We start from the raw sequence: 21,184 nt of genomic DNA, 5'->3' as shown, positions 1-21,184 counted from the left end.
CTTCAAAAATTTTAATTTAAACCAAGCACCATGACTTGTGCTTATAACGCTAGCTACTAAGAAGGCTGAAATCAAGAGGCTCACAGTTTGGAGCCAGCCTAGGCAAAAAGTTTATGAGATACCATCTCAACCAGTAAAATGTTGGGCATGCATGAAATTATGTTTCCCCACATGGGAAACATAAACAGGACCACAGTCTGGGTCAGCCTATGCAGAAAACAAGACCCTATTTGAAAAATAAGAAAAGCAAAGGCTGTGGGCTTGACCACACTCGTAGAATGCCTGCCATACAAGCCTTTAGTTGAAACCCAGTACAGCCAAAAAGAACTCATTTTAATTAAAAAAAAAAATAGTGCCTCCTTACTAGACTAGGCTTTGTGTTATCTCTTCAGGACACCAAAACCATTCTGTGGACCACACTCTCAAGCAGGAATGAGAGGTTATCTGAAGTTATTACTGTGGAAGCTGGGCACAGTGTCTCAAGCCTGTAATCCTAGCTACTTGGGAGGCAGAAATGGAGGATTGAGGTTTGAAGCTAACGTGGGCATAATGGTTAAGAGATTGAATCTCCTTCAATGGCTGAGCAACGTGGCATGGGTCTGTCATCCTGACAATGGCAGGAAGTACAAGCTGAATTGCAGTCCAGACTGGTCCCATAAAACCAGAGCCTACCTAGAAAATACCGAAGGCAAAAAGGGACTAGAGGTAGAGGTGTAGCTGAAGTGATAAACTGACTGCCTACTTTGTGAGCAGTAAACCTTGAATTTAGTCCCAATCCAGTACCACCAAAGAGAATAAAAAGTAAAAGTTAGTACTGTGGTTATAAATGGTTGTGAAAGCTTGCTTGTTTAGTATCCAATGATACTGCCACTTTATACCAAGCTTGTTTGCCTATAAACTAGAAGTAGAGGAGTAGACAATTCTCTATCTATAGGATAATGAAAAATACTTTTCTCCTTTCACAGGAAAACGTGTCTGCGTTACTTAAAGAGTTATGTATAATGATATAACCAAAGGAGCAGACTTTGCTACTTATGAAGTCAAAGGGCAAATGCAGATTATTAAAGGATTAGGAAATGTTTTTCCTAAAAACAATGGAACAGTTACTATCAGAATCCAAACTTTATCTTCCTTTTCCGCTTCTTTGGAGTAAACTGCAGTGACCCATCACTGGGTCAAATAACATCTGTTTCCGTTCTGTCAGCATTATAAGCTTGACATTGGAAATAATAGTGTGACATAAATTTATTTCTCTATGTCCTTGCTGTACCTGGTAAATGTGGCAGAGGAGGTAGATTAAAAATCATCTCACAGTGTAAGTAAAATTCTTTGGGTTAGAAGAAGACCTAGAAAATAGAAAATAACTATTTGTATTGGGTTTTAGGATAATCAAAGTCTGGGATTTACGTAAGAATTACACTACTTACCGACAAGAGCCCATAGCATCTAAATCATTCCTGTACCCAGGTAGCAGCACTCGAAAACTAGGTAAGTCTTTTCACTGTTGTAGTACTTTTGGAAGGAGATAGGAATTTTTGTTAAATTGCTTTTTTAAATACCAGGCTCATTTTCAGCAACATACAGTTGAGAAGCTTTAATATATAGTTGTGTCTTTGTAAAGTTCCGATGTTTCTTCATGTGCTGTTTGTGTAACTAGATTTTAGCCTTAAGTCTACTCACCGTCATGAGGATATGCTCACTAAAGTTTTCTTTTAGGATACTCAAGTCTGATTTTGGATTCCACTGCCTCTACTTTATTTGCTAATTGCACAGATGACAACATCTATATGTTCAATATGACTGGATTAAAAACTTCTCCAGGTAAGATATTAAGCCATTCAAATTCCTTTACCCAGGAAATTAACATCAGGTTTTTTGCTAATGATAATGTTTTGTTTTGTAAACAAAACTTGTTAAATCATATGAGGACTTTGGTGTCTTTAATTAATTCCTTTGATATTGTTATGGGTATACTTCTCGTGATTATATACAAGTATAGAATCCTGTATTTGTGATGACTTAATAATCTGAAATTATGCTCTTTGATCTATTTGGATTATCTGAACTTTCTATGTATTAAGCTTACAGAGTAAAAATTGCTTTTCTGTTCAACTCTGGTCTTTCGGAACTGTTACTTAGAGGGTGGAAGTTTTCAACCCTTCTCCCCTCTCCATGGTCTTCTTTTTGTGTTAGATACAGGCCATTTTATCTCTGGAGATGTTTTCTCATAACCTCACCTTTCTTTTTTTCTCCTCAAAAATATAAAAATAAAATCTGATACTTAAAATTAACAGATAATGGTTTAAGGGAGTTATTTAGGTTACATTACTTCTAAGAATATTATCCATTATTTAGCCTGATTTTTCCTTCAGTCTAGCTACTTGAAGAGATGCTAGATATGCTGATAAGATTTTTTTTAAAAACACAAAACTTAGATCCGTTTATCTCTATTCTTAGAGAAATTTCCAAATATTTCTCCAAGCCAATTCTGTTAGGTTTTTGTTATTTTCAGCAGCATCACAACTAGCTTTTCTGATTTCTCAGATTAGGTCTAGTATTCCTTAAACAAGAGTATAAGTATTTGGAAGAGGGGAAAGACTTTATCATTTCTGTCGCCATTTTCCTTAATGGAATGAGAATTAAGTCACAGTTTTCAAATTTTCCCCTCAAAAGATAAAGCATAGAGGCTAGAGATGTGGCTCAAGTGATTGTCTGCCTAGCAAGTGTAAGGTCTTGAGTTCAAATCCCTCAATACCACAAAAATAAATAAAGCCTTAAAAAGTCTTGAGTCTTTTGTCTGATGTACAGAAGTTTTGTTTTTGTTGTTGTTGTTTTCGTTCTTGCCAGTCCTGGAGCTTGAATTCAGGGCCTGGGCACTGTCCCTGAGCCTCTGTGCTGAAGGCTAGCTCTCTACCACTTGAGCTACAGCACTACTCCCAGCTTTTTCTGAGTAGTTTATTAGAGATCAGAGTCTCATGGGCTTTTCTGCCAGGGCTGACTTCCAACCAGGATCCTCAGATCTTAAGCTTCTAGAGTAGCTAGGATTACAGGCGTCAGCCACTGGAGTGCAGCTTCCCCATCCATGTCCCTCCCTCCCACGTCCCCATTTGTGGACCTTGAATTGGGATGCCTAGGTGCTATCCCTGAACTTTTTGCTTAAGGCTAATGATCTACCACTTTGAGCCACACTTCTGGTTTTCTGGTAGCTAACTGAAAACAAGTCTCACAGACTTTCCTTTCCCCAGACTGGCTTTGAACCACAATCCTCAGCTCTCAGCCTCCTGAAGTAGCTATGTTACAGGCATGAGCCACCAGCATCCAGCTCCGAAGTTTTTGTATATGCTTTTTCCTAAAGTATAACAGTAAAGAGAACTTGTGTTTAGTTTGTCCCTCCTCCATTAAATACTTCGCTAATAATTAAATATGCGTTTCTGTACTCCTACAACAGTTTGATTTGTTCTTATAAATAAGTAGATGAGTTGATAAATTTGTTCCTTAGACACTGAATGCATGACAGTTGCATATGGACATGTGTGTATGTATGAAACACATCTGGCAATTATTTGCCTTTTTTTTTTTTTTTTTAGTTTTAGCAAGGATTTAATAAAACAGTTAAAGTAGGGAGAAGTGGAAATGAAACATTTCCTGCTGTGCATGCAGAAAATGGAAATGAAGGTTAAGAACTTAAATTACTTGCCTTTTCAAGACCTTAAAGTCTGGACTTGCAAGGCACGGATAGTTCATGCCTATAATCTTAGCTACTTGAAAGGCTGTATGATCTCATACACCTGGGGCCCCTTCCCAACTAATAGCTTGGCACATTCCACTCACCTGTCATCCTAGCTAGGGCAAGAAGAGAAAGATAAGAGGATTGTGATCTGCATGCATGCCAAGGCATGTCCTGTCTAAAATAACTAGTACAAAAGGGCTGGTCAGTGGTAGCACTCACCTACCAAGCCAGAGACTCTGAGTTGTCCCCCCACCAATAAAAAGGTCTTGAAGTAAAACTACTTGCTATGTGTTATATTGATAGTATTGTATTAGACTAAGTAATGTTCATATCCCATACCCAAATCATCACAGAAAAACTAAGTGGAAACCTAGCATGCTGGTGCATACTTATAATCTCAACACTGAGTAATCTGAGACAGTAAGACCGGAGTTTAAGGCCTCCTAGTGCAACATAGACCCTGTATGAAAGCAAACAAAAAAACCCAGCCAGCTGCTTTAGAGGTAAAGATGGAAGATCATAGTTTGAGGATAGCTGAAGCAAAAAGTTATTGAGATGCCCATTTTAACAAAGCTGAGCGTGGTGGCATTTGTTTGTAATCCTGACTACAAGGTAGGTTGTAGGTAGGAGGATTATGGCTCAGTCTAACCCCATTCAAAGAACACAAGGTGCTGGCTAAAAGATAACTTACAAGCAAAAAGGGCTTGGAAGTGTAGTTGAAATGAGACAGCACCTGCCTAGCAACCACAAGGTCCCAAGTTTCAGCTTTAGTACTGCCAAAAGAAAAAAGCTAAACTAAATTGAGCTAACTAAGGCTAAAGTGGGTATTAAAGGCGTTGCCAGTCCAGCAGAGGGCAATAAAAACAAGCTTAGTAGGAAATTCAGACTATAATTGCCATTCATAGTTTAGAGCCAAGGATGAATAAGTACAATTTGGGAGCAGTGTTCAAAATAAAGGGAGCGCTTTATTTTGCAAGATTTATCTTTCATAGCAATTTATATTTAAATTGAGTTTATGAGATTGGGTCTAATATAAATAGCCTCTTTAGTGAATGTTAATAAAACTTAAATATGTGTATGCTGTTTGCGTTCATTAGAACACTGGAAGCAACAAGAAACAAGTAATTGGTTTTTCCCCCCCCTCTGGCAGTGGCTGTCTTCAATGGACACCAGAACTCTACCTTTTACATTAAATCCAGTCTAAGTCCCGACGACCAGTTTTTAATCAGTGGCTCAAGTGATGAAGCTGCTTATATCTGGAAGGTAAGTTACCAAATTTCCCCCATGAATGTGAGACGAATTACCTCTTGAACATTTTTTTCCTGTCTAATATGAGGTAAATTAAACATAAATATTATTGGCTTTTCCTGATATTTGATAAAGGTTGCTTAGCTTATTTTACAGGCACTATCAGAAAATATATATACTATTGTTTTTGATTATAGCTTATCAGAAATTAATATTCTATATCCTCTGTACCATCCTTTCTTGCTTGTCAGACTTCTTCAAAACAGTCAATTTCTAAGATCCAGCACTTAAATCACCCATAGAAGATCCTTGCAAAAAAGTTACGGAAAATGATTTATATAATTGTATTCTTGGATAGAAAATGTGATGTATATGTACATACACACAAGCCATAAAGAATGAAATTAAAACATTTGCAGGAAAGTGGATAGATCTAGAGCTCATGTTAAGCCAAATTAGATTCAGAAGCCAAAGTCTGAATGTTTTTTTAATAACACAGAATCTAGTCTTAAAAGATAGGCTTATACAGTATATGTGTGTATACACAGAGAGAGAGAGAGCTTGACTGTAATTGTGGGACCATTTGGAGGGAGAAAATAAGAGAATGTTAGAGGGTAAATAATATGGAAATACATTGTGCATGAAGGTGGCTTAAGAAAACTCACCAAAAGCTGGGATGTGAAGAGAGAACATTAGAGGGGTTAATCTAACTACAACATAAAAATGTGTGTATGAAATTATACATTGTAACAAAATATACAATTGCATATAGTATACAATTAATATACACTAAAGAAAATGAATGACAGAAATGTGTAACAAGTTCTATTGAGAGGTAGGTACCTGTGAGAGTGAGTAAAGAGTACCAACCAAAAAATTTATATGCATATATATTCAAAATAAGTATAAGTAAAAAGTGATATAAACAAAGCGGTCAGTGTACTTATGTATGTATGAAAATACAAAAATTAAATCATTTGTTTTTAAGAAGGGTGAATATATAGAGGACATGGTATACATTTATGTAAATATCAAAATAAAATCCCTTTGTACAACCAATACATTTGAAGAGTAAAAATGAAAAATAATAACAATATATTATTTTTTCTCTTGGGGCTATTAAATAGATAAGATTATTTTGTTTGTACAGTTTTTACTTACATATAAATTTTTGGTGCTGAGATTTGAACTCAAGGCCTTGCATTTACTCTACCACTTGAGCAATGTCGCTCCATATTCCTTCTCGCAGTGGTCAGCGTACCTCCCTCCTTTCCTTTGTTCTTGCAGTACTGGAGTTGAATTCCTTTTTACTGTAGTTATTTTTTGGATAGGGTCTTCTACTTTTTTTCCTGAGCTGGCCTATCAGCCTGGCACTGATGGCTCACACTTGTAGTCCTAACTGCTCAAGAGGCTGAGATTTGAGGCTCACAATTCCAAGCCAGCCCAGGCAGGAAAGTCTATAAAACTCTATTTCCAATTAATTAGCAAAAAAGCTGGAAGTAGGGCTGTGGCTTAAGTGGTAGGGCCCTAGCCTTGAACAAAAAAGCTTAGGGACAGTGGCCTAAACCCTGAGTTCAGGTGAACCCTGAGTTCAACCCTGAGGACTGACTGGCACGTGTGCGTGCTCACACACACACACACACTTTAATACTGTTATTTAGTATTTTAATTAAAGCTGTTAATTTGAAGTCTAAAGGAGAAAAAGTCCTAGGAGGAAGTACGAAAAAGTGATTTCTGTATACCTAGAGTTGGAAAAAGGCAACAGAACCTTATATTATTTGAAAGCTTTTAGTAACAATATCCTAAATGATCAGAAGGTGGAGATACTATTCTACCCAAGATACTTTTATGTGGTGCCTGCCTCTTTCCACAGATTTTTGAAAAATTGCTCTTATATTTTTCAATGAAGATTTGCTAATAAAATGTATACTTGAAAGTCCATCTTATAAAATAGTAATTGCCTAGTTTATCATATTCTTCCTTTGGCTTTAAACATTATATGTGTCGCTAGTACCTTAAGGCTTCTGTCTTACATTGAAATTTGAGTCTCAAATTTGGACTTGGGCTTATTTTTCCTCACTGTTGTACCTATATATCTACTTTGGCCCCCCAATTTACCTAGAGAATTTTACTCACCACAAGTCTATATCTTTTGAGATCTCTTAAAAAAAAACAAAAAGCCAGAAATTTCAATCATACCAAGAATTGTAGATTATGCAAAAAAAACCCCACAATAACATATAAACCATGTGTTCATATGCAGTCATACTAGGTACATTCTTTATGCATAGTAATATGCTTTGTTTTATGTGTGTGTACATACATGGAATTTTGTTGTTAGTTGTTAGTTTCTCTAGTCTTCTCTATCACAAAAGCCTTTTTAAACTTTTCTTTTAGTGAATGAGAGTTAAGGGGGGTTACTTCTTCCCCTTAGAGACACATGCTAAAAAAGATACTTGGCTGTTGTTTCTAACCCATTTTCAGACATCCAATCAGTGGCCACCACATACATCATTGACCCTTTCTAGAGTCTAGGTTGGGTCACATGTCACCACTGAATGACGTGGTTCAGACGTGATGTTCCCTTGCCTGTACCCACAGTCCAACTCAATGTGCAAGTCTTGATATTTGAGATCCTGGCAAGCTTGCTGCTCCTAATATTGAATTTGCCTAGTGAGGTAGTTCCGTTTCTCTTTTTCATGATTAAAATGGGTAGGAGGGGTGGTAATTTATAATTTCATACAAGCTGATTGTTTAGACTGTTGTTGCTGAAATATTTTTCTGTGCTTAAAAGCTATAGTCACAAGTCAACAGTAAAAGAAAGGAGAGGGTGGCTTTTGTTTCATCTTGCAAACAGAAGAGAATGACATTTTAGTCCTCATTATTTAGTCCTCAATGGAGAGATGTGAAGTCTTTAATTTCTTACCCATTGTCCCACCTCAACTCCTACCTCCTCCTCCCTGATGTGTTTATGATAGAACTACTAAATAATTTTGCAGTGGTTATAAATAAACTGATTTGGCATAGCCATTCTACCGCTGACTGACAAAACATTGAGCCTGACACTTTAGGAAGTGTAAATGATCTCATGGCAGAAATAAAGATTAGATTTGGTTTCCAGCTAGGTAGCGTGAGACTTTGTGAGGAAAAGTGATATTTTTTTGCATGTTTAAGTACACACAGTGCTTTAAAAACCTGAAGGTTAGATTTATTTGCTTCTAGAGGTACCTTTGTCATTTCAGCTTTGAGATTCCTTGTGCCTTTGAATATCCTTTGAAATATGTAAGAGAGGACATTTTTTGTTTGACTATCTCCCAAATGCTTAGATGGAAATGTCTCTTAGACTTTAAAATATTAATCTCCTTCCTACTTAAAGGAAAAGAGAGCTTTAAGAAATGAAGTAATTATAGTAATGTTTTCCAGCATACTTTTTTTTGGTCAGTCATGGAGCTTGAACTCTGGGCCTGGGTGCTGTCCCTGAGCTTTTTCAAAAGGCTGTCACTGAACCCACTTCCAGTTTCCTTGTAGTTAATTAGTGATAAGAGTCTCATACACTTTCCTGCTTGTGCTGGCTTCAAACCAGATCTCAGCCTCCTCAGTAGCTAGGATTATAGATGTGAGCATCTAGTGCCTGGCTTAATATACAAATCTCAATGAAGATGAAGATTCTAAAAAAGCATCTGAGTTACATTAGAAGAGATTAGTCATCAGGTATCAAGAATCAGTCACCAAGTATATACCAGTACTAGGATAGACCTAAACTGCCTTAATTCTGTTGGAAGCTATTCATTTTTATCTTAAAATTTACCTTAGTCCTTTGTATACTTATTTTGGTACTCCTAGGTAAAATGACACAGAAACTAGAGAAGAGGTAATATGAAATGAAAAGTTAGAGGCAGGGTAAGCCAGTAGAGAATAATGTGTTCCTACCTGGGATGTTCAGAGAGATATTAGAATCCTCTCTCCCTTGTAACTTGTGGCTACCAGACTTGTATGGGCCCTAGGTGCAGAGAAACAATGACCTTTACAAATGGAAGAAGAATTCCTGTGACAACCAAGATAGTCAAACACTACCTTAAAAATCCTTTCTAGAGTATGTTTCCTGGGAAATAATGACACTCTAGTAAACTACTGAGAAAAAGCCAGAAGTAGCACTGTGGCTTCAGTGGTAGAGCACTAACCTTGAGCAAAAAGCTCAAGGACAGCAACCCAGGCCTTCAAGCCCCAGGACTGGCGCACGCGTGCGTGCGCGCGCGCACACACACACACACACACGAATTGGTGTCAGATCTCTTAACTGTAATCTAAGAAATCTATTAAATAGTTTACCAAGTCATTTTTACAGATGCTTTCCACAGTTATCTCCACTTTATACAAATGAACTATATGTCAAGCCTGGGAAAAATGAATAGAGAATAACTCCCTTGCTTTTTTTTCAAACTTGTGGTAATGACAGTTACGTAGGTTTATATTATTTGTGTTAATTCCTGTGGCCTATAAAATATATTGAATGAGTTAACTATACAGTGTTATCAAATCATATTACTAGTAGCATTCAATGATGGTATAATGTGTTTCTTAGTCACAGGCAGTTCAGCATAATGATCCTTCTTTAAGACTTACTTGAAAATTTAACTTTTCTTTAAGTAAATTAACTGGAAATATTATTCTACAAAAATACCAGGTAAATTTCAGCTTTTATATCCTTTCAAGCCTTCAGGTATCCAACTGAAAATGAAAGGGTCATGTAGGGTCTTCTGGAAGGAAGATGTCCCCTTATCCCAAGACAGCTGGTAGCATGTTCCAGATACCTTCAGGATTCACTGTTACTTTTCCTGGAAGTAACTTACTAGAGAAGATCTGAAAATACCCAAGCCATGTAACAACAGGACTAGCTTGTCTATGTAAAAGTGTAGTACCTAGCAATTGAACCTCATCCTTCCAGAAAGTTTACTCACTAAGGGACAATGTCAATCTTGAATTTTAGTCAAAACATATATTTAGCTAGGTAGTCCTTAGTGGAAGTAAACTGTTTAGATATCTAAGTTCATATTCTTTCACCTGTTTTGAACTACTTCCATTGTGTTTTCTCAAATCAGTGACAAGAATTACATTGCTCATGGGAATTCATTTTTGAACTATAACTAAGCAAGTGTTAAAGGCTTAGTAGTAGCCCCAAAGTCCTCAAAAGGCCCAGGATGGTAGAATAAGAAGAACCCTCTGGGGGAACCTGACGCTGTTTTACTGACTTGTTTCCTTTTGATTGTGTTAGGTCTCTCTACCCTGGCATCCCCCCACCGTGCTCCTGGGTCATTCTCAAGAGGTCACATCTGTATGCTGGTGTCCATCCGACTTTACAAAGGTTTGGAACAAGTATATAATGAGAGTAAAAAGCAGATCACAAGTTTGTGGATTTTCCCAAGGTTTGAGAGATTAGAAATAAAAGATATGGAGAGTACCTGGGTATGAGTACACGCATACTATTTTCCACTGCCAAAAGAGAAATTACATTATACATTATTGAATTTCTACTTTAATTCAGTTATTCCCTATGTAGGTATAGCATTAAGTTCTTAAGATTCATCTTAAATCTAAAATGAAAAAAAATAGCGTAAGGTGAAAATCACTTTGAGCAAGTAAATGTCCCATTTTACAGATTTGAGTTTCAGGTTTTTTAAATAAGATAAAGAATGTAAAGGGGCCAGGAGTTTGACCTAGTGGTAGAGTGCTTGCCTAGCATGCATGAAGCCCTGGGCTCAATTCCTCAGTACCATATACATAGAAAAAGCCGAAAGTGACACTATGGTTCAAGTGGTAGAGTGCTAGCCTTGAGCAAAAGAAGCTTAGGGACAGTGCCCAGGCCCTGAGTTCAAGCCCCAGGACTGGAGGGGGGCGGGGGAAGAATGTAAATTACCGGACATAAGTAGATGCTCTGTAAATAATTTATTGTTATCATATGGAGTGATTGTGGGATTCAAAGTATTTCTTGTTGAGCACTAAAATATGTGTATCTTCTTTTGACCTCCCAGTAAGGAAAGGAAAAAGTTGCCAGTCTCTTGGGGGCCAAGACTTAGGAGAACGTGTGTTCTTTTTTCTCTTTAGTGACTGAAATAGAGAAATTATATAAACAAGTGCTGGGGAATAGCTCTGGTACCAGTGGCCATTTGCCACAGGCTCTTCAAGCTGGGCTTTCTCTGCCTTAAAAGGCCTGGGACCAAGATCAAAAAATGGTCAGATATTTTTAAAGGGGCAAAGGTTATTTTAACTTCTTTTGGTCTACCAAGCTTACTTTCCCAGATTGCTCCTTTACCTATCTGAAAAGAATCTCCAAGGAATGCTTTCATTGTATTTGTCACAACCTACTGGGATTGTGATCTAAATCTGATTCGAAATTATGCCATTACTTTAGCAATAAGACAGAGCATGCAGAATTCAGATGAAAATTGTAAAACCTGAAGATTGATGATACACCATCATTGATCATTTCACAGAATACAAAGGATATCTTAATTAAGTGTTTCATCGTTGAATAGATGGTTGTAAAGACAATGAGTTATCCTACTTCATGAAAGAAAATGAAATGAGCCTGTTATAGTAGAGCTTTGGGTAGGTAAAAAATTACCAATCATGGGCTGGGGATATAGCCTAGTGGCAAGAGTGCCTGCCTCGGATACACGAGGCCCTAGGTTCGATTCCCCAGCACCACATATACAGAAAACGGCCAGAAGCGGCGCTGTGGCTCAAGTGGCGGAGTGCTAGCCTTGAGCGGGAAGAAGCCAGGGACAGTGCTCAGGCCCTGGGTCCAAGGCCCAGGACTGGCCAAAAAAAAAAAAAAAAAAAAATTACCAATCATGAAAGTCATACCAGCAGAAAATACATATAAAAAATAAACTAGAGAATTTTCTTCTTTGGAAATCTGAAATGATTGCTGAAGTCAAGGAATGGAGTTCTGCTATACATTAGGTATAATTTTCTATATCATATTAAAGCAGGCAAAATAATTCTCTTGTCTTAATCCCTTCTGGCACATTTATTTTTCACTCCCTTCCTGTTGTTTTTTTAGATTGCTACCTGCTCTGATGATAATACACTAAAACTGTGGCGCTTGAATAGAGCCTTAGAGGAGAAACCACTGGGAGATAAACATTCCATAGTGGGTTGGGCCTCTCAGAAGAAAAAAGAGATAAGAGCGGGCCTGGGTAAGGCTGTCATGAGTTTTCTAATTTTTAATGGTTTTATTGGTTTAATCCTACCAAATATAGTGAGTCACTAAATTTAGTCTTAGTACATTTTTAAAGAAAAGCACCATCTTCTTGGCATTCATTCTGTTTTAAAAGAAATACTGTCTAAGCAATGCTATATCATCTACACAAGGCACTAGGATATAGTGATGGACTTAGAAACCTATTACTGGGCACTGTTCATAGTTGCTTAGTTTTGCTCAGCAACAAGCAAAAGATATATAAAGAGCTTACATATTAGGAGAGACAACAAATATGGTAAGAAAAAAATAGTAAAATAAAATATATGTTAAGATTGAGTGCATTGGAAAAAAACCAAAAGGAAGAATGGCAAGGCATGCTCTTAAATTTTTCTACTAGATAGACCAGAAGCCCTCAGTGAAAATGAAAAAAAGACTGAGTGAAAAAAAAAAAAGGTAAAGTAACTAATGAGCCCTGTGGATGTTTTGATAAAGGTATACCAAGCAGACAAAATAGCAAGTACAAGGCCCTAACGCAAGAACAACAAGCCTGTCATACTTGTTCAAAGAGGCAATAGCACCTGTGGCTGGAAGGGGCAAAGGAAAGGGAAGAGGAAAGTAGTTAGAAAGAAGTTCTTGTCAGACTTTGGCATTTATTCTCACAGACAGAAAGCCACTGGAGAGTTTTGAACAGAGGAATAGCATGATCTGACTGTTAAGTTGAATGTTCTTGCTCCTGTGTTGAGAACAAATTTTAAGGGAATCAGAGTTAAAGCCTAAGGCTAACTTTAAAAACCATTGGAATAATCCAAGATGTGTTCATGGTAACTTAGACCAGAGAAGTAGCAGAAGCCGTAAGTCATCCAAGTCCAGTATAGTGATGCACAGGATGATCCCAGCACTCGGGAGGCTGAGTTAAGACCAGTCTGGGCTACCTACTGACACCCTGTCATCACTTGCCCTGTAAGCGCACAATCTAATCTAGGAGGCAGATGCAAAAACTACAGTGCATTGTAAATATTTCTCCTAGCTGTATTAATGAAGAGCTCTAAACACCCACTTCCCGTGGGAGAGGAGGAAAACAGTTTGTGAACGCTTCACAATGGAGAGCCTTGAAACATGAGAAGAATGTTTGCCTGGCAAAGAACTGGCCAAGAAAACCACGTGCACAAAACAATGATGTGACAGTACACAGCTTGTTCAGGAAGCAGCAATAATCTATAACAGGATCCTAAAGGAGCCTAGTAAGTGATAAGACTGAAAAGGTAGGGTAAGACCAGATGGCTAGCCTTCATATATATATAGAAAGAAATTGCAGATTGGCAGATTATTAGTGAACTCTAGGACTCCTCAAAGGAGCTGACTTTCAGTAACCCTCTGCTATGTGTTAGAGATCTCATACTTTACCTATAGGGGAATCTCCAATGTAGTGATATGCTGTTAGAAAGAATGCAGTGCGTCTATACTTTTCTAAAGAGATACAGAGAAAATGATAAAGAGCAAGTTGCTAAACAGGTACATGTAAAGTATAAGCTATTAGTGTCTGAGTTATTTTAAGAAAATATACATATACTTATATATTGATAATTTCACACATAGAAGATTATGGTGTACCTATGAATATGAATGAATGAGAAAATTCCAAGAAGACTTTTAACCCATTACTTTCTTCCTCTTTATACTGTTTGAATTTGGAAGGGGATATTGTGGAAGGAGGGTCTTGGGGCTTGAACTCTGGGTCTGAGTGCTGTTCCTGAGTTTTTTGTGCCTCAGATCCACTTCTGGCTTTTTGGTGGTAAATCAGAGGTGAGTCTCACAGAATTTCCTGCCTAGCCTGGCTTTGAACCACGATCCTCAGATCTCCACATCTTGAGTAGCTAGGATTACAGGCATGAACTACAGGTGCCCAGCTACTGTTGAATTTTTTATCATGAAATTTTACACTCTTATAATCTAGCTACAGTTTAAACTTTAAACAAAAGTTTAAATTTGACCCAAAGTTTTGCTAACTTTCAGAGTTAACAAAATCTTTGCTTTGACCTCCAGGGTCATAACATCCTGAAGAAAGAGGAAGTGCCCCAACTTTGTAATACCTTAGGTATTACAAAGGTATCTGCTGACCTATAGTAAATACTTCCTACCTAAGTTTTAGATAGCTGATTTCTCCCTGTGCCCCTTCATTTCCCCTAATCTTGCTCTAGAATTGGTATATTGTAAGACCCATAGTATATTTTTAATGTCAAAGTGTGATACAGAGGGGTTACAGATTCATATGAAAGGCAGTGAATACATTTCTTGTTCCACTTGTTACCTCCTCCCTCATTTCCCCTCTCCCCCCAAGAGTTGTGCAGTTGGTTTACACCAAATGGTTTCTAAGTGTTGCTTTTTGAATAGTTTGTCTTTTTGTTCTTTGTCTCTCCATTTTGGTAGTCCCTCTCCCTTCCCCATTTCTATTACCTATATAGACAATATCCAGGGTACTTGGATGTAATACAGTGGTAGCGAGGGTACAGCCACAGGAGGAGACTACAAGAGAGACAAAACTAGACAAACCACTCAGTCAAACAAACTGACAAGGAAAAAGAGAAAAAAAGTAGTGCGAGTCCACATGGCGTGTTGAGAATAATTACAGCAGTGGTATAACTCTTGTTTCCGTAACGTATTTTAGGACTTTGGTCCTAACTGTACGCCCATTTAAATGAAGCACATGACTATGGCAGCTGTACAGTGACCTGCTCTGAGGAGTATAGTAAGTGAAAAACTTCCTTCCTCCTGAAGTAATGACTGTCATCAGGGTTTCGAGCAGTATATGAGGACTACAACCAGAAACTCCATAGGCAGATCACTATTATGAAATTCTTTCCATAACACGTTATGACAAAGCAAGCGTTTTCCAGTGGTGATTTCAACAAAAGAGCAACATCACTTGGGTTGGTTTTAAATGTTTGAAGAGAAAGTTTAGGCAAAAGTCAATTTATAAATTTTTCTGTCCTGAGACAGAAAATTCACTACTGTTTGTATCGTAAAAGGCATTGGATAGAAAATATCGGGACAGTGGGCACTGGTGTCTCACGCCTATAATCCTAGCTACTCAGGAGGCTGAGATCTGAGGATCACAGTTCAAAGCCAGCCCAGGCAAGAAAGGTCACTAAGACTCTGTGTGTGGCTCAAGTGGAAGAGTACTAGCCTTAAGCAAAAAATATTCAGGAATAGCACCCAGGGCCTGAGTTCAAGCCCCAGAACCAGCACCAGTGATTACTTGACTTAAAGTTAGTATGTACAGATATTTAATCCTACTAAAAGATTTCATTTTTATAACAGCCCATTCTAAATTTAGCTGCATGTAAATGCAATTCAGAAGCTAAGCGGAATAAAAAATATTGAAGTTACAATTCAAAGACTTCGTGACTGAGAAATAGATAGATGCCTATTCTTGTTATTTGAAGATAAGAACACAGTTTTAGAAATGTAGAAAGCTCAGAAGTTAAATGATAAAATACAGTGCTGTTTGTGGTTTAGCTTAAGAGCAAAGAAGCATAAAGTTTTTAAGAATTTGAAGTGGTTGCCATTGTGTATAGGATACACAAAGGGATAAGGATGCTAGTCTCTAAGATGGATTTGCTTTGTAGACAGCAAGCTTTTGAGATGCTGAATGTTCCTTGTATTCTTGGCTAGTTGATCATTAGTAGTCTTCGTAAATTAAACTGAGAGTCATGTGAGGCTTGATAATATTAACAGATAATTGATAGCATTATTTTTATTTAACAGATTTGGAAAAATGAGTCAGATGAATGGTCATGCCAGAAGTCACATTAAATGAATAAGTGATTGTGTCTGGCTATAAACCTGTATGTTTCTCTTTGAGAGTCCGTGTGTGTTGCTGTTTTTCCATACCATGGGTCCAAAGTACATATAAAAATGTTAATTCCGCTTTACTCATGAAACTGAAATACCATAAAAACCTGTGTCTTAATTTATAATCTTCTATGGAGTGTATGTTAGATGATTACAAAGCACCTGTTCTTTGTATGCTTTGTGGCCATTATAAATGACAGTATAAATCCATATTAGTGTGGAAAGTGTTTGGGAAGCTGGTTGATTCTTGATTTAAAAATGGGCAAAAGATGTTAATAGGCATTTCTTGAAAGAAGGCCTAACTGGCCAATGGGTATGTAAAAGAAAAATTGAATGTCACTAATAATAAGAATATGTATTTATACTACAATAAAGGTGTATTCTGTGTTAGAATAACTTATCAGGAAGACAAAAAGTAGTGATGTGAAGAAAAAGGAAGCTTTGTAAACTGTTGATGAAAATATAAGTAGCTCAGCTGTTTTGTGGAAAACAGCATGGAAGTTTTTCAAAAAAGTAAAACTACCATGATCCAACAATTCCACTGGTTGTACAGCCAAAGGAAATGAAATGAATATGTGGAAGAGATACATGCACTCACATATTCACTGAAGCTAAGATATAGAAGCAACCCAGTTGTCACCAACAAATGAGTAAATAGTGCTCTGGCCCTGAGTTCCAGCCCCAGGACTGCCAAAGAAAAAAGGAAAATAAACTGCACGCAGAAAGAAAAATACTGGAGGCTGGGAATGTGGCTTCGCGGGAGAATGCTTGCCTAGCATGTATGAAGCCCTGGGTTCAATTCCTCAGCACCACATAAACAGAAAAAGCTGGAAATGGGTCTGTGGCTCAAGTGGTAGAGTGCTAGCCTTGAGCAAAAGGAAGCCAGGGACAGTGCTTAGGCCCTGAATTCAAGCCCCAGGACTGGCAGGGGAAAAAAAAGAAAGAAAAGGAATACTACATGATCTCTCAAATATGTAGAACCTAAAAATGTTGCACCCAGAAGCAGACAGAATGGTGTGGATGTGTTAAACAATACAATTGTGTGTGTGTGGTGTATGTGTGTATGAAACAGATTAAGCTTGAGGATGAGGTGACGAATAAGTCTTGAAGTCTATTTTGTGACTACTGTTAATAATATGCTGTCTGTATCTGAAGGCTGTTAAGAGAATAAATTTTTAAGTATTTATGAGATGATAGATATATTAGCTTGACAATCATACTACAGTGTGTATATAGAGCATCACATTGTACCCCATAAATACATATAACAAAAATAATCTTAGATACAAAAGATTATCCAGTAATGTATACATTAGTCTCATTTGCATAGGAAAAATTTGAGGTATAGATTATATATATAACATTCAAATGTATAGAAACTACTGAAAGTGACTTGGGCACTTTGAGAGTTTTCTTTTTATTTTCTAGATTTTTATAAGTAAATATTTTACCACAGGTGGGAGCCTGATGATTAGGAAAGGTAAAGGAAAGTGCTAAAAGGATCTATGGTAGGAATCAAATGATACATGTTAACCCACTTATTGGCAGATCAAGCCTTGGATGGTTAGCTTAGCTGCTGTTGTCTTTAAGAATTTGGGGAGTTTCTACAGGTTTCACTTCTGATTTTCATGATCCTGTCTTCATTTTGCAGTAGCAGTAACAAATAACCAGAGTACTCCTGCCAAAGCACCCAGGGCAAAGAGCAGCCCATCCATGTCCTCCCCATCATCGGCAGCTTGTGCTCCAAGCTGTTCTGGAGACCTCCCACTTCCATCAAATACGCCAACATTGTCCATTAAGACCCCTCCTGCCAAGGTTTGGTCTCCTGTCAGCAGAAGAGGCTCCACCTCCTCTGTCTCTCCCAAGCCACTCCCATCTTTCAAGATGTCTCTTAGAAACTGGGTGACTCGAACGCCTTCCTCGTCACCTATAAGTCCACCTGCTTCTGAGACAAAGATCACATCTCCAAGAAAAGCCCTCATTCCTGTGAGCCAGAAATCATCCCAAGCAGACGCCTGCTCTGAGTCTAGAAATAGAGTGAAGAGGCGGCTAGACTCAAGCTGTCTGGAGAGTGTGAAACAAAAGTGCGTGAAGAGTTGCAATTGTGTGACTGAGCTGGATGGCCAAGTTGAAAGTCTTCATTTGGATCTGTGCTGCCTTGCTGGCAACCAGGAAGACCTTAACAAGGACTCTCTAGGTCCCACCAAGTCAAGTAAGAGTGAAGGAGCTAGTACAAGTGTCTCTGAGCCTCCTTCTCCGGTCAGTCCTTACACTTCAGAAAGCTGTGGAATGCTACCTCTTCCTATGAGACCTTGTGGAGAAGGCTCTGAAGTGGTAGGCAAGGAGAATAGCTCCCCAGAGAATAAAAACTGGTTGTTGGCTATGGCAGCCAAACGGAAGGCTGACACTTCATCTCCACGAAGTCCGTCAGCCCAGACACCCAATTCCAGGAGACAGAGTGCAAAGACATCACCTGGCCCGGTAAGTGTCCTGTGGCAGTAAGATACGTTTCCTAACCTGAAGGATACTAGATACATATTTCAAGTCAACACTTAAGTCTGTTTATTTTTAAGAGTTGCCAGATTGAACATATAACCAATGAAATGGCAAATTTTGCATAGGATTTATTTATACTACAGGGTTTTTTGGTCATCATGGTACTTGAGCTCAGAGCCTAGGCACTGCCCCTTCGCTTTTGGGCTCGAGGCTAACACTACCATTTTGAGCCACAGCTCCACTTCTGGTTTTCTGGTGGTTAAGAGTCTTATGGACTTTCCTGAACTGGGCTGGCTTTGAACTGGGAGCCTTAGATCTTGGTCTCCTGAGTCACTAGGATTATAGACATGAACCACCAGTGCCTGCCTTTATACTACAATTTTTTATAGTAAATTACATATCTGAGATTCAAATTTAACTAGGTATGGTATATTTTATCTAGCAACTCTATTCCCATTATAGTCCATCCTTTCAGCTGGCACAAATGGCTTGCACCTATAGTCCTAGCTACCCAGTAGGCTGAAATCTGGAGGATTATAGTTGAAGGCCAGCCTTTGAGGAAAAAAGGTATTGAGATCTGTCTCAAAAATAACCAGCAAAAACACCCATATGCCCTTAGCAGCTCAAACATTGTTTTTAAAATCTTTACTGAGCCAGGTGCTGGTGCCAGCTACTCAGGAAGTTGAGATCTGAGGATCAAGATTAAAGCAACTTCATGGGCTGGGAATATGGCCTAGTGGCAAAAGTGCTTGCCTCATATACATGAAGCCCTGGGATCAAGTCCCCAGCACCACATAGATACAAAACGGCCAGAAGTGGCGCTGTGGCTCAAGTGGCAGAGTGCTAGCCTTGAGCAAAGAGAAGCCAGGGACAGTGCTCAGGCCCTGAGTCCAAGGCTCAGGACTGGCAAAAAAAAAAAGCAACTTCATCCAGAAATCACTTCTTTAATGGGCTGACATTTCAGTGATTTATAGACCCATGGATTTCTAAAAAAAAAAAAAAAAAAAAAAAAAAAGATTAAAGCAACTGTGGCAGGAAAGTTCGTGGAACTCTTACCTCCAGTTAATCATCAAAAAGCTGGAAGTGGGGCTGTGGCTCCAATGATAAAGTGTTAACCTTGAGCATAAAAGTTCAGGGACAGTGCTCAGGCCCTGAGTTCAAGCCCCAAGAGGAGTGTGGGCGCATGTGTGCGCGCACACACTTTTCTTCTATGTGATAGTGATAACTTAGAAGTTTCTGTGTCGCTTATAAATTGGAGAGGCTGATTGAATTCATTTATTCCTAAATTGATAGTAATTAAAACCTCTTTCCTTCTTTTTTTTCTTGTCAATTATGGGGCTTGAACTCAGGGCCTTGGTACTGTCCCTGAACCTCTTTGTGCTCAAGACTAGTACTCTACCGCTTGAGCCACAGTGCCACTTCTGCTTTTTGAGTGGTTAATTGGAGATAAGAGTTACATGGGGACTTTTTTGCCCTGGCTAGCTTTGAACCTCAGTCCTCAGATCTCAGCCTCCTGAGTAGCTAGTATTATAAGTGTGAGCCACTGGCACTTGGGCTAACAAAACCTTTTTGGTTCCTAGTAGACTTACCTAGTAAATACTTTGTCATTCTAAGATAAGGTATTAGGGGTAACTTACTGAGATACCTTTGAACTTAGAAAAACTCTGAAATCTAAATTTTCTTCTTCTAGGTCACCATTACTCCCAGCTCCATGAGGAAGATCTGTACGTACTTTCATAGGAAGTCTCAAGATGATTTCTGTAGCCCTGAACACTCGACAGAACTATAGATTCCAATCTTGAGTGAGTTAACTGAACTTTGGCCCACTAACAAGATGAAGAGAGTAACTCTAACTTTGCTCTTTAAAAAAAGTTGCCATCTTTCATTTTGAGAAAATCTTTTCTACTCTTTATTACACCTAGTCTGGTTCTACTTGCCGTGAATATCAGAGTGAATAATAGCTGTGTTTAAATGTCATAAAGTAACTTTGTCACTCTTGCATTGTGAACGGATAATCTTTACCTTTTTAAATTACACATTTTATATAATAATGACATCTCAGGTTATAGAGGCAAAAGAGGAAGACAGTATCTCTTTAACCTGAAAGTTCACTTAAACAGTGGATGTCTGGCAGCTGCAGGACAGGCCTGTCGGAAGGCAAACTGCTGAAGACATGCCCCACACATCTGGATCTTTTCTGCCTCAAACAAGCATAAGTTTATTTGAAATATATAAGCTAAAGTGTGTATAAAAATGTCATCAGATTAGTTCATTTATACTGGTTCATTGTTAAAATAAAATTTCTTGATTAAAACATCTTTACTTTAAATGCAGTAATAAATGAATGTGCACTCTGGACAAACTAGGATACAGAGACAGAAAGCTCTGATTCATCGTTTTTCCCTGAAATAAGTTTATCAGATTTTTATTTTTTTTTTTGCCAGTCCTGTGGCTTGAACTCAGGGCCTGGGCATTGCCCCTGAGCTTTTGCTCGAGACTAACAACTCTACCACTTGAGCCACAGCACCACTTCTGGCTTTTTCTTTTTATATGGGACTGACTGAGGAATCCAATCCAGGCCTTTATGAATGTTAGGCAAGCATTCTACCACTAAGCCACATTCCCAGCCCAGATTTTTTTTAAGTAATGATTTA

The 21,184-nt window shown here is 38.2% G+C and overlaps 1 protein-coding gene across 3 annotated transcripts in view; it reads left to right on the top strand.

Annotated features, from left to right (window-relative positions):
- Positions 1–20,839, top strand: part of Dtl (denticleless E3 ubiquitin protein ligase homolog) — a 32,733-nt gene extending 11,894 nt beyond the window's left edge. For 2 of the 3 annotated variants that reach the window (XM_048356792.1, XM_048356793.1), the window contains 7 exons: positions 1,385–1,488; positions 1,717–1,821; positions 4,881–4,993; positions 10,251–10,340; positions 12,042–12,177; positions 17,686–18,515; positions 20,221–20,839. In XM_048356792.1, coding sequence (XP_048212749.1) covers positions 1,385–1,488; positions 1,717–1,821; positions 4,881–4,993; positions 10,251–10,340; positions 12,042–12,177; positions 17,686–18,515; positions 20,221–20,319 — 1,477 coding nt within the window. In that variant the 3' untranslated portion in view covers positions 20,320–20,839. Of the gene's footprint in view, positions 1–1,259; positions 1,292–1,384; positions 1,489–1,716; positions 1,822–4,880; positions 4,994–10,250; positions 10,341–12,041; positions 12,178–17,685; positions 18,516–20,220 lie in introns of those variants that run through there. The other variant, XM_048356794.1, reaches the window with a different exon arrangement.
- The last annotated feature ends 345 nt before the right edge of the window (positions 20,840–21,184 follow it).

The sequence above is a fragment of the Perognathus longimembris genome, chromosome 11 (assembly GCF_023159225.1).
Source record: "Perognathus longimembris pacificus isolate PPM17 chromosome 11, ASM2315922v1, whole genome shotgun sequence".
NCBI lineage: Eukaryota > Metazoa > Chordata > Mammalia > Rodentia > Heteromyidae > Perognathus > Perognathus longimembris.
The sequence above is the reverse complement of the archived record's forward strand: the minus strand, read 5'-3'. Positions and strand labels throughout refer to the sequence as shown.